The sequence below is a fragment of the Salmo salar genome, chromosome ssa03 (assembly GCF_905237065.1).
Source record: "Salmo salar chromosome ssa03, Ssal_v3.1, whole genome shotgun sequence".
Classification (NCBI taxonomy): domain Eukaryota; kingdom Metazoa; phylum Chordata; class Actinopteri; order Salmoniformes; family Salmonidae; genus Salmo; species Salmo salar.
The window spans coordinates 32,308,803-32,321,038 of NC_059444.1; the positions used below are offsets into that span (position 1 = coordinate 32,308,803).

The 12,236-nt window shown below is 39.8% G+C and overlaps 1 protein-coding gene across 14 annotated transcripts in view; it reads left to right on the top strand.

Annotated features, from left to right (window-relative positions):
• The window catches only part of dtna (dystrobrevin, alpha), a 41,673-nt gene that overhangs the window by 10,131 nt on the left and 19,306 nt on the right, over positions 1-12,236 (top strand). For 5 of the 14 annotated variants that reach the window (XM_014191111.2, XM_014191105.2, XM_014191116.2 and 2 more), the window contains exons 5-13: positions 751-836; positions 3,243-3,397; positions 5,376-5,481; positions 6,009-6,175; positions 6,412-6,536; positions 7,161-7,169; positions 7,656-7,739; positions 8,027-8,110; positions 9,532-9,627. In XM_014191111.2, the coding sequence (XP_014046586.1) occupies positions 751-836; positions 3,243-3,397; positions 5,376-5,481; positions 6,009-6,175; positions 6,412-6,536; positions 7,161-7,169; positions 7,656-7,739; positions 8,027-8,110; positions 9,532-9,627 (912 nt within the window). The remainder of the gene's footprint in view (positions 1-750; positions 837-3,242; positions 3,398-5,375; positions 5,482-6,008; positions 6,176-6,411; positions 6,537-7,160; positions 7,170-7,655; positions 7,740-8,026; positions 8,111-9,531; positions 9,628-12,236) is intronic. The other 9 variants (XM_014191108.2, XM_014191124.2, XM_014191117.2 and 6 more) reach the window with 5 other exon arrangements.

Genomic DNA, 12,236 nt, shown 5'->3' on the forward strand with positions numbered 1-12,236 from the left:
ACAGTCTTGTGTCAAGTGATACATCTTTAGTTCTGATGGAAGACAAGAGAAAGTAAACAGTGAAAATGACAGAGTGATGTTGATAAATGCAGTTGAACCATTTTTGCTTGTTTTTACTGTTGTAATTACAGCTTATAAGAGCAACTTAAAGGTGCTACACATAGGATTTTTGGTCATTTTTGCGTTGTAATTTCAGAAAATGTCCATAATATATTTGCCACTAATAGTGGAATGTTTCACAGTATTACTTACCCGCCAGTGTTGTGATTGGCTGTGATATTCGTCTATTTATTTCTCCCGCCAGAGTGTCATCTGTCAATCCGGGAAAGCTGTTATGACCTTATTTTCTCACATAAACTGAAATTGAGCGAAGAGTGTAGAATTGTAGCAACCAGGAAATGACAGAGCGATTTCCACTAGATAACACAGCCACAAAGTCAGAACAGCTTTCCCAGTTTGACAACAGATGCTGCTCCGGTGGGAGAAATCAATAGGCGAGCATCACAACCATTCACAAGACTGTAAGTCATACTGTGAAACACTATCATTCCACTATTAGCGCCAGAGATATTATAGACATTTTCAGAAATTATAATACAAAAATACCAAAAAATCCTAGGTGTAGCACCTTTAATGTGAAAGTGTTTAGATTATTGCAGGTATTATTCTTGTACTGCATATTCTTGACTTTTTCACAAATACACAAATTATACAAATGTGAAAAAATACTAAACACGTTTCTTCTTTTAGGGAAAGCCTCGGAAAAATCTCTGTCTTTGTTGTGAAGATGGCCCTGGCAACCATCTGCGGAGGGAAGATTTTGGATAAATTAAGATGTGAGATACTTGGTTCATCTTTCTTAAAATTATGAATGAATCATTTACAGAGAATGATTTGCCCAACATTACTGTCCAGTGTTTACAGATTTCTATTAAATATGACCTATAATTAATTACAATATTAGTGAAATAGTTTTCCTTCCATGAAATGCTAATTAAGAATGCTAAAAAGCAGCTTTTCTGTGTTGGAATGATGTGGGCATTAGTGGTGCGTGGGTCAGCTGTTTGTGCACCTGCACCCGCCCGCAATTGCTATTAACACATCTGCAACCGCCGGACTATATGTGACTATATGTGATAAAGTGAAAGGATATTTTTGCCTGATTTAGATATGTTCCTGCATATAATTTCAGACATTTTGGTAGGTTATTTGTTTGTCAAATTGTCTATAATTAGATACATGCAGCTTATCTTCTCTTATTATACACTGAGTGTACAAAACATTAAGAACACCTTCGTATTATTGAGTTGCACCCACACCTTTTGCCCTCAGAACAGCCTCAATTCGTCGGGGCATGGACTGCACAAGGTGTCGAAAGCGTTCCACAGGGATGCTGGCCGATGTTGACTCCAATGCTTCCTACAGTTGTGTCAAGTTGGCTGGACCATACCCCGTTCAAAGCACTGGTGGCACTTTAATTGGATAGGACGGGCTCGTGATAATGGCTGGAGCGGAATCAGTGGAATGGTATCAAATACATCAAACACATGGTTTGATGCCATTCCATTTGCAATGTTCCAGCCATTATTATGAGCCGTGCTCCCCTCAGCAGCCTCCACTGGTTCAAAGGTACTTAAGTCTTTTGTTTTTCCCATTCATCCGCTGAATGGAACACATACACAATCCATGTCTCAATTGTCTCAAGGCTTAAAAATCCTTCTTTAACCAGTCGCTTTCCCTTCATCTACAGTGATTGAAGTGGATTTAACAAGTTACATCAATAAGGGATCATAGCTTTCACCTGGATTCACCTGATCGGTCTGTCATGGAAAGATTTCTTAATGTTTTGTATACTCAATGTATGTTGCCCTAGAAGACTAAATAAACCCTTGCTCACCAGAATAATGTAATAGATCGATAGAATGAAAGCTTCAATCTAGTTGAGAACGGTAAAGTTTGCTCTGTCATCTCTGCTTCTTTCATAGAGGAAAGATGTTTAGGGACCAGGGAGAAAATGCAATAACCCTAAAGAAACAGGAAATATTTTCTTAAAAACATTTCCAAATGACATCAGTTTGACCGGTTGTAAGGAAATAGAAAGCTGTGAAAACGACCCAACATGTTTGTGATAAGATTTCAGTTTGGCTTGGATGCATATTTTATGTGGTTGAAATACTATCAGCTTTTATGATGCTGAAAAAGATAGCACCTCTACAGACAATATCGAACTGCGCATTCGCATTCTCTCAAGATGCCAAAAGAAATACATTTCTCCACGCCTGTTCCTGAGTTAAAATGTAGCCCACATTTGGTGTATCATTTTACTGCAAGAAATGTTTAATTCTGAGGGAGTTAATATTAAGGCTATGTGAGAGGTTATAGACCTACAGTCAGTATCTAAATTTCAGTTTCCATTTAACCCATCTGAACAGTAGGCTACAGTTCCTTTGACGTATTATAGGCCTACAGTCCCATGAAAAAGGATTTACCCCCTCTCTGATTTTGTCTATTTTTGCATATTTTTGATACTGAATGTTATCAGATCTTCAACCAAAACCTGATATTAGATAAATGGAGCCTGAGTTTACAAATAACAAAAAAGATATACTAATTATATTTATTTAATGAACAAAGTTACGCAACACCCAAATGCCCCTGTGTGAAAAAGTAATTTCCCCCTTACACTCAAAAACTAGTTGTGTCACCTTTAGCTGCAATGACTGCACGCAAATGCTTCCTATAGTTGTTAATCAGTCTCTCACGTCGCTGTGAAGGAATTTTGGCCCACTTGCATGCAGAACTGCTTTAACTCAGCGGCATTTTGGGGTTTTCAAGCATGAACTGCTCGTTTTAAGTCCTTCCACAACATCTCAATTGGGATTAGGTTTGGACTATATCAACAATGGACAAATAATGAAACAAATACCAAATAACTATTCATGGCTGGAAGAAGTAATTATTTATAGTAAAAAGGATAGGGTTTATTACATAATCCACTAATTTATTGCAGCAGAGCAGCCACAGCTACTAATAGGGAAAATAAATGAAGGGTTAGGGCATTTTAGCTTATGGTTTGTGGTAATTACTATGGATTGCTACCCAGCTCTAATTTATTTTAGTTTTTGTTTCAGTGATTGCACTGCCTGTTGCTGCAATTAGCTAACAATGGTGACAGCTGACAATTAATTTGATCAATTAATTATATATTTTGGAGTAACGCCTCCCCCCCACTTTCTGCCCAGATATTTTTTCACAGATATCAGACCCTGGTGGCATAATGGTATACTCCCAATTTGATCAGTTTCTGAGGGAGGTTCTCAAATTACCAATGACTGTTTTTGAGGCACCTTCCTTTGGCTATACTGAGCAAGCCACAAGAACTTGCTTTGCACAGCAGGTGAGAGTCCCATCTACACAAAAAATGAACATCAATTTTCAAGTAAATTGTTGATTGAATGTACAGTGCATTTGGAAAGTAATCAGACCCCTTGACTTTTTCCACATTTTGTTACGTTACAGCCTTATTCTAAAATTGATTACATTTGTTTTTCTTCCTCGTCAGTCTACACACAATACCCCATAATGACAAAGCAAACTGGTTTTTAGACATTTTTGCAAATGTATTAAAAAAATTATGAAATATCACATTTACATAAGTATTCAGACCCTTTACTCAGTACTTTGTTGAAGCACCTTTGGAAGCGATTACAGCTTCAAGGTTTCTTGGGTATGACACTACAAGCTTGGTCTGAGAGTCCATTAGGTGCCTTTTGGCAAACTCCATCGGGCTGTCATGGGCCTTTTACTGAAGAGCGTCTTCTGTCTGGCCACTCAACCATAAAGGCCTGATTTGTGGATTGCTGCAGAGATGGTTGTCTTTCTGGAAGGTTCTCCCATCTCCAGAGAGGAACTCTGGATCTCTGTCAGAGTGACCATCGGGTTCTTGGTCACCTTCCTGACCAAGGCCCCTTTCCCCCGATCCCTCAGCTCTAGGAAGAGTCTTGGTAGTTCCAAACTTCTTCCATTTAAGAATGATGGAGGCCACTGTGTTCTTGGGGACCTTCAATGCTGCAGACATTTTTTGGTACCCTTCTCCAGATCTGTGCCTTGACACAATCCTGTCTCGGAGCTCTACGGACAATTCCTTCAACCTCATGGCTTGGTTTTTGTCACGACTTCCGCCGAAGTCGGTCCCTCTCCTTGTTTGGGCGGCGTACGGCGGTCGACGTCACCGGCCTTCTAGCCATTGCCGATCCACTTTTCATTTTCCATTTGTTTTGTCTTTGTTTTACACACCTGGTTTCAATTCCCCAATTACATGTTCATTATTTAACCCTCTGTTTTCCCCATGGTTTTTGTGCGTGATTGTTTTATGTATGTTCGGTCCGTTATTGTGGGCTCGGTATTACGACATGTTATTGGAATATTTGAGTAAAGTTACTTGTGTTACTCATCTCTGCTGTCCTGCACCTGACTCCTCTGCACCAGCTACACCCAGACCACTACAGTTTTTGCTCTGACATGCACTGTCAACTGTGGGACCTTACATAGACAGGTGTGTGCCTTTCCAAATCATGTCCAATCAATTGAATTTACCACAGGTTGACTCCAATCAAGTTGTAGAAACATCTCAAGGAGAATCAATGGAAACTGGATGCACCTGAGTTCAATTCTGAGTCTCATAGCAAAGGGTCTGAATACTTGTAAATAATGTATTTCTGTTTAAAAAAAAAAAACGTTTTCACTTTGTCATTATGGGGTATTGTCACGACTTCCACCGAAGTCAGTTTCTCTCCTTGTTAGGGCGGCATTCGGCGGTCGGCATCACCGGTCTTCTAGCCATTGTCGATCCACTTTTCATTTTCCATTTGTTTTGTCTTGTTTTCCTACACACCTGGTTCTCATTTCCCTCATTAAGTGTTGTGTATTTAACCCTCTGTTCCCCTCATGTCTTTGTGTTGAATTGTTTGTTGTAAGTGCTTGTGCACATGTTTACTGGTGCGCGTCGGGTTTTGTACCCATGTTGGTTATGTCGTTAAGCCGTTGGTTTTGAAGTTAAACTGCTCCGGCAATTACCTAGTTCTGCTGTCCTGCGTCTGACTTTACTGCCACCAGTTACGCACCCCTTTACAGGTATTGTGTGTAGATTAATGAATAAGGCTGTAACGTAACAAAATGTCGAAAAAGGGAAGGGGTCTGAATAGTTTCTGAATGCACTGTATACAACACACTATTGGTATAGATACTGTATAATGGATCAGTGTTGTAATTGTGTATAAAACATCCATCATATTACTGTATTTTCTTTCTAGTACTACCGCATATGCCAAACCTGTATGTGATGTGTAACCCCGTCCTCTACCGTATGTTGACAGAAAAAGGTCTCCCTCAACACATTCCTGGACACGCTGATGTCAGACCCTCCCCCTCAGTGTCTGGTGTGGTTACCACTCATGCATCGCTTGGCTAATGTGGAGAATGGTGAGCCACCACAGCATATTTAGCACATTCATGGGATGGCGGCGGGTAGGAATGATGGGTCATCTTGTCTCATATCATCGCATTGAGTCACTACACAGTAGACATACAGTACATGCTCAGGAACACACATACCCATGCCCGAGCGCACACACACAGCCTTCCACCATCACCCACCGCCCAACCCCTCATGAATGACAAGGAACTGACAACAGAATTAAAGTCTTACACACTGATGATCACAGAACACCCTCCGTTATTTGACGTGAATCAAAAGAATGCTGTCTAATAGACCTGCAAAACATCCCAGTGCCATTGTTTTTTTTATAAAGATATTGGTTGCACCAAATATGTATTTGTATCAACAACCTTTGGTGTGCATGTGTGTCTGTGTGTGTGGTATATATATGCACATGTGTGCGTGTATGTGTGTGTACGTGCATCCCCATGCACGTGTTTGTGTGTCTGTGTGCGTGCACATGTTTGTGTGTGCCATGCCCCCCCCCATCCCTTTCCCTCCATCCCTGCAGTGTTCCACCCGGTCGAGTGCTCTTACTGCCACAGTGAGAGTATGATGGGCTTCCGCTACCGCTGCCAGCAATGTCATAATTACCAGCTGTGTCAGGACTGCTTCTGGAGGGGTCATGCCAACGGTTCCCATAGCAACCAGCACCAAATGAAGGAGTACACGTCATGGGTAAGTGGGGGGGGGCAGCATCAGGCCAGCCAGCCAGTGCAGCAGCCATTTCTGCTTTGCTTCACCCAATGCAGTGCTATGAGGAGATGATGATGATGATGAGACTGTGATTTGATTCTCTTACATTTTGGTCAATGACATCTAGTCCTAAAATTTTTGAAAGTCATTACTCTGTTTTTAAGTGCCTCTCCTTGCCCCCCGAAATAAGACATAGCATCTTTTTGGGTTTCTCCCAGAAATCGCCTGCTAAGAAGTTATCTAATGCTCTCAGCAAGTCTCTGAGCTGTGCATCCAGCAGAGAACCTTTACACCCTATGTTTCCTGACATGCCAGAGAAACCTCTGAACCTAGCCCACATTGTGTAAGTATGTTGTAAGTTGTGGAAGTATTCTATTATATTCCTACAGTAACATAGTAAAACTTGTATTCAATACCACAATCATCCTTTTCAATTTCAATACATTTTATATCCATCCCATCATCCCTTACTAGCCCCTTATTCCCAAAGTAAATGTTGAAACGTTTTGAATTGTACGTACTGTATATCTACATGTTTTGTAATTGCCTCATACATTACACTACATGCTTCTAACACTCAAGTAATAACAGTCAGTCAGTTGTCAGATGCACATGATCAATTCATGTTAGCTGTAGGAATAACCACAATTGGTAAAACAGATGTTTTATCTTTGCTCAGTTTTTTGCTGGAAAATGAACAAAGACAATATGAAGACAAGGTCTTCTAGAACTACAGTATGTCTTTGATATGTTCTTATTCAAACCCTTAACAGCTAAGCTGAGCCCAATCTGTAGTGTGGGAAACAAGTGGCGATTCATTCTAATGGCTGACAGACAAATATTGATTTGGTCATCTAGACCCTTTTCATGTGGAAGTGAATTCAGTTGTACCACTCACTGTGGCCTTTGTAGTGCATGCATGGGTGATCGTAACAAATGTCTTTGTTCTTTTCTTGCTGCAAAATAGAGACACATGGTAAGTTTGCTTTGAATATTTGCCTAGAAAATGTAGAATATGTCTGTAGTACTATAGAAGGTAGTGTAATATATTACTAGTAGCTAGTGCAATATTATTTTGTCCTTATAGAGTATACTATGCCCTATAGCTCCTGAAAGTCACTACAATTTTAGCACAACCTACTTGTGTGCAGTTTAATACTGATTTCTGCATCAGTTATCCCAACTCTCCTTTGTGCCACATGTGAATACCTTTTTAGGTCATGTAAACAATAAGATTCTGAGGAGTTAATGACCTTTGGATGAGTGAGGAGGGAATCCACACCCACACATTGTTTACATAACAATATTGTCACAATCAGAAACTGCCCTGACTCCCCAGACCCATTCAATGCCCCTTCAGCCTTCTGAGACCTAGATCAGAAAGTCTCTCTCTCTGTCTCTCTGTCTCTCTGTCTCTGTCATGTCGGCTTTTTGAACATGATCAAGTTTGTCTCCTGCACAGGCCTCCCAGACCAATGAACAGCACCAATGACTTCATGCTCTCCCACTCCATGCCCACGTCAGGGAACCCTTACTCCACTAAGAAGTAAGTATCTGAGATCAGAAAGACTGCAACGAGGCCGTATGCAGAATCTTCAAAAAGAGAATCAGGTTACCTGACTGTACATATTCGTCATGATTAAAGATGAGTAAATCCAATTAAGCCCCCTGAAAGTCCACATATACCAGTATGAATTCTACTAACCAGTCCTTATCTTTGTAAACCTATATGGATGTCGCTGGTTGGTAGAGTGTTGTGTGTGTCTGGGTCAATTGTTGTGTTTGTGTGTGTTGCTCCTTTCGCGGTCTCACTCTTTTGTCTGGTGTAAATAGCTTGCCTTATAATACCAAGAATAATGAAGCTGAGCAGAGAAAACAGTTGGCTAGGGCTGCTCCAGATCTGTTGAAAGGAAGGGGGTAAGTAACCCAGTGACCCAAGGTCACTGCCTGTGAGAATGGTTTGGTGACTCAAATGCATGCACAAACTAATTTAGATAGATATAAGCTTTAATTGAAATGGAACAATATTCCTTATATAGCGCATTACTTTTGACCATGCTCAGGCCTGTGGTGCTCTATTATACGGAATATGATGCTTTATCCGACGTAGATATAGTCATTATAGAGCGTACACTGTAGTGCTCATTGTCCCAGTGGAGCCGTTCACTCTTCTGGTTTCCTACAGTATAAATGGGTTAACACAGTGATACTCAAGGGGCTATTTGAAAGATGCTAGATAGTGCATGCATAATAAAGACCATTGACCATTCATTAGGATAGAGTATCTATTACAGTCATTTTCATACGTGTCCCACGTTACCTGGGAGAGTGAAACTAACTGCTGCAAGTCACTAATATTAGCTTGGAGTCTCTCTCTCAACTTTCTTTTACAATGATTAACATACAACTACACTCCTTTTGACTTACTTTTTATATCCTTTTATTTTCTGTTTCGCTGGCTCGTAATGTCAGCCTTGGACTCAGGAATAATATAAGTGCACGGTAGATACACACACACACACACACACTGAGCGAGCCAGGGAAAGTTACAGGAGAAGTAACATGCATAGTTATCTGGTGTCCTCATCTCTATGTATCGGAGCTGCACCTGTACTTGATGCTAGTCTACGGAAAGAGACAAAGGCTCCATTGGTTTAAACACTGACCCCTTTCATAGAGCCAGGTTTTATAAAGATATGTACCTTCAGTGGATGTGATGATTAGTAGAGGTTGTATGGGGTCATTTGTTGACGATGTGGTTAAGGTGGGGTTTTGGTCTTGTGAGTCAATAGTAAGCAAACAGTACTTAGCAAAAAAATCACTCATTCTTGTCTTGACAATCTTATTGAAATCATTAGCTTTATCAGACAGAGCGGCAGTTAGTGCATGACTACGCTTTGCATCTTGGAGCTATAGGTTAATTAGCACATTTTTCAAAATGTCAAATGAACGACATATCAACGTTTTGACATTAATTTACTTATAGTACTTTCACAGTTGAAAACCTAAACACTGTCTATTCAGATAAAATTCCCATAAAGGGATTATGATACAGGATTAGAGATATAAATGCATGTTTTTTTTTCTCTCTGTGTACTGTAAATTATTTGAAAATGCAGTACAGGTACAGCATCACATTTCTATCCATAGTATTAGTATCAAAAGAGAATACAACAGGGATAGCATAACACAGTTTAGTGTTTTCTTCTATTGATCATTCAATGACTGAGAAGACATTCTGCCTCTCTCCAGACCTGTTCTTGTCCGGTACTCTTTTCCCCTTGTTCTCCTCATGTGTGTCGTTTGTGTTTGTGTTGTGAAACCCTACACTGTTCCAGGTTAAACTACAGTCTTGATGTGGCCGATAGACTGGCTGATGAACATGTTCTCATTGGGCTGTATGTGAATCTCCTACAACACAACCCCACGTCATGGTTAGTCTGGATTCCTCTGTCTGTAAAGTAACAGTGGAAACTACTAGCTACAGTGCCTTCAGAAAATATTCTTACCCCTTAACTTATTCCACATTTTCTTGCGTTATAGCCTGAATTCAACATGGATCAAATATTTTTTCTCTCTCGCCCATCTACACACAATATCCCATAATGACAAAGTGAGAATTTTTTTTTAAGACATTTTAGCAAATGTATTGAAAATGAAATACAGAAATATCTAATTTACATAAGTATTCACACCTCTGAGTCAATACATGTTAGAATCACCTTTGGCAGCAATTGCAGCTGTGAGTCTTTCTTAGTAAGTCTAAGAGCTTTGCACACCTGGATTGTACAATATTTGCACATTATTCTTTTTAGAATTGTTCAAGCACTGTCAAGTTGTTTTTTGATCATTGCTAGGTAGCCATTTAAGTTTTGCCATAGAATTTCAAGCCAATTTAAGACTAAACTACAGTTCAAGTCGGAAGTTTACATACACTTAGGTTGGAGTCATTAAAACTCGTTTTTCAACCACTCCACACATTTCTTGTTAACAAACTATCGTTTCGGCAAGTCGGTTAGGACATCTACTGTATGCATGACACAAGTAATTTTTCCAACAACTGTTTACAGACAGATTATTTCACTTATTCACTGTATCACAATTCCAGTGGGTCAGAAGTTTACATACACTAAGTTGACTGTGCCTTTAAACAGCTTGGGGAAATTCCAGAAAATGATGTCATGGCTTTAGAAGCTTCTGATAGGCTAATTGACATCATTTGAGTGAATTAGCGGTGTACCTACGGATGTATTTCAAGGCCTACCTTCAAATTGGTTCATCCTTGGGAGCAATTTCCAAATGCCTGAAGGTACCAAGTTCATCTGTACAAACAATACTACACAAGTATAAACAACATGGGAACACGCAGCCGTCATACCGCTCAGGAAGGAGACGCGTTCTGTCTCCTAGAGATGAACGTACTTTGGTGCGAAAAGTGCAACTCAATCCCAGAACAGCAAAGGACCTCGTGAAGATGCTGGAGGAAACGGGTACAAAGTATCTATATCCACAGTGAAACGAGTCCTGTATTGACATAACGTGAAAGGCCGCTCAGTAAGGAAGAAACCACTGCTCCAAAACTGGCATAAAAAAGCCAGACTACGGTTTGCAACTGCACATGGGGACAAAGATCGTACTTTTTGGAGAAATGTCCTCTGGTCGGATGAAACAAAAATAGAACTGTTTGGCCATAATGACCATTGTTATGTTTGGAGGAAAAAGGGGGGTTAGGGGAGGGTTTGGCTGGCCGGGATTTCCATGTCCCATCGCGGTCTAGTGACTCCTTGTGGTGGGCCGGGCGCCTGCAAGCTGACTTTGGCCGCTAGCGATGGGACAAGACTGTAAATACCAAATGGATATCACGAAAAAGGGGTAAAAGTAAACCCCCAAAAATATATAGTAATTTGAAACACTAATATTGCACACAAAGTCTATGCAACTTATGTGACTTGTTAAGCAAAGTTTTACTCCTGAACTTATTTAGGCATGCTATAATAAAGGGGTTGAATACTTATTGACTAAAAACAGCTTTTCATTTTTAATTAATTCGTAAAAAATTATAAAAACATAATTCCACTTTGACATTATGGGGTATTGTGTGTTGGCCAGTGACACAATATCTAAATGTAATCAATTTTAAATTCAGGCTGTAACGACAAAATGTGGAAAAAGTCAAAGGGTTTGAATACTTTCTGAAATGCACTGTATTCACATTGTATTTACACCACCCCTGGCACGGCTCTCCCTTTATTAATTGGAGCTACAAGCCTTAATACTGCATACACTACTCACGTCAAGCAGAATAAATGGAGAATGTCTATTCACAAACCATTGGCTTGTCTTTTAACAGCTGACATACAGTAATGTAGCTAAGCCATTACAAAATGTAACACTTTTTTTCATCCACCATAATGCTTTTGCCAGCTGCTGTGCTACTTAGCAATCATTTTTTAAGGCTAAATCAACATTATCTTGCTCATGAAGTTGTTACAGGGCTGTAGAAAGTTACATTTGTTGTGTTCTTCACATAGTAAAGATCTAGTTTACTGCTCTAGAGTTGTCATTTTAATGTGCTTATGATGACAGCTTAGAATTTGCTGTTTTTCCTTTGCTTTGATAAGTGGCAGTAGTCAGTTCTTTTCAGAGAACATCTGTGTGTTTATGTTTGTCCTCTATTAAAACAACTTGGACCATTACATTAAATAGTTTGATTGGATTTCGATTCTTGGACTTTAGTGCGTGTTTATGAGTTGCAATAAATGCTGTACAAAAGATCTCAACGTTTTCTACAGTATTGGAATTGTTCCTTTTCTCTGAAAGGAAACTCAGACTTTAACAAAATGATCCAGTGGAAGCTGCTGACCGTTTAATGAAGTATCCATCCAAATGGACTATTTTGTAAGGGTGCTAAGATTGTAGGAATCATCTGCTTTAGTCCTTGCTGTTCCTCTCTCCTGCTGCCTCCGCCTCTCTTGACTCTGTGTAGTAGTATCATCTTAGAGATCTTTCTGCAGATGAGAAATACTTAGTTTCAACTGCATGT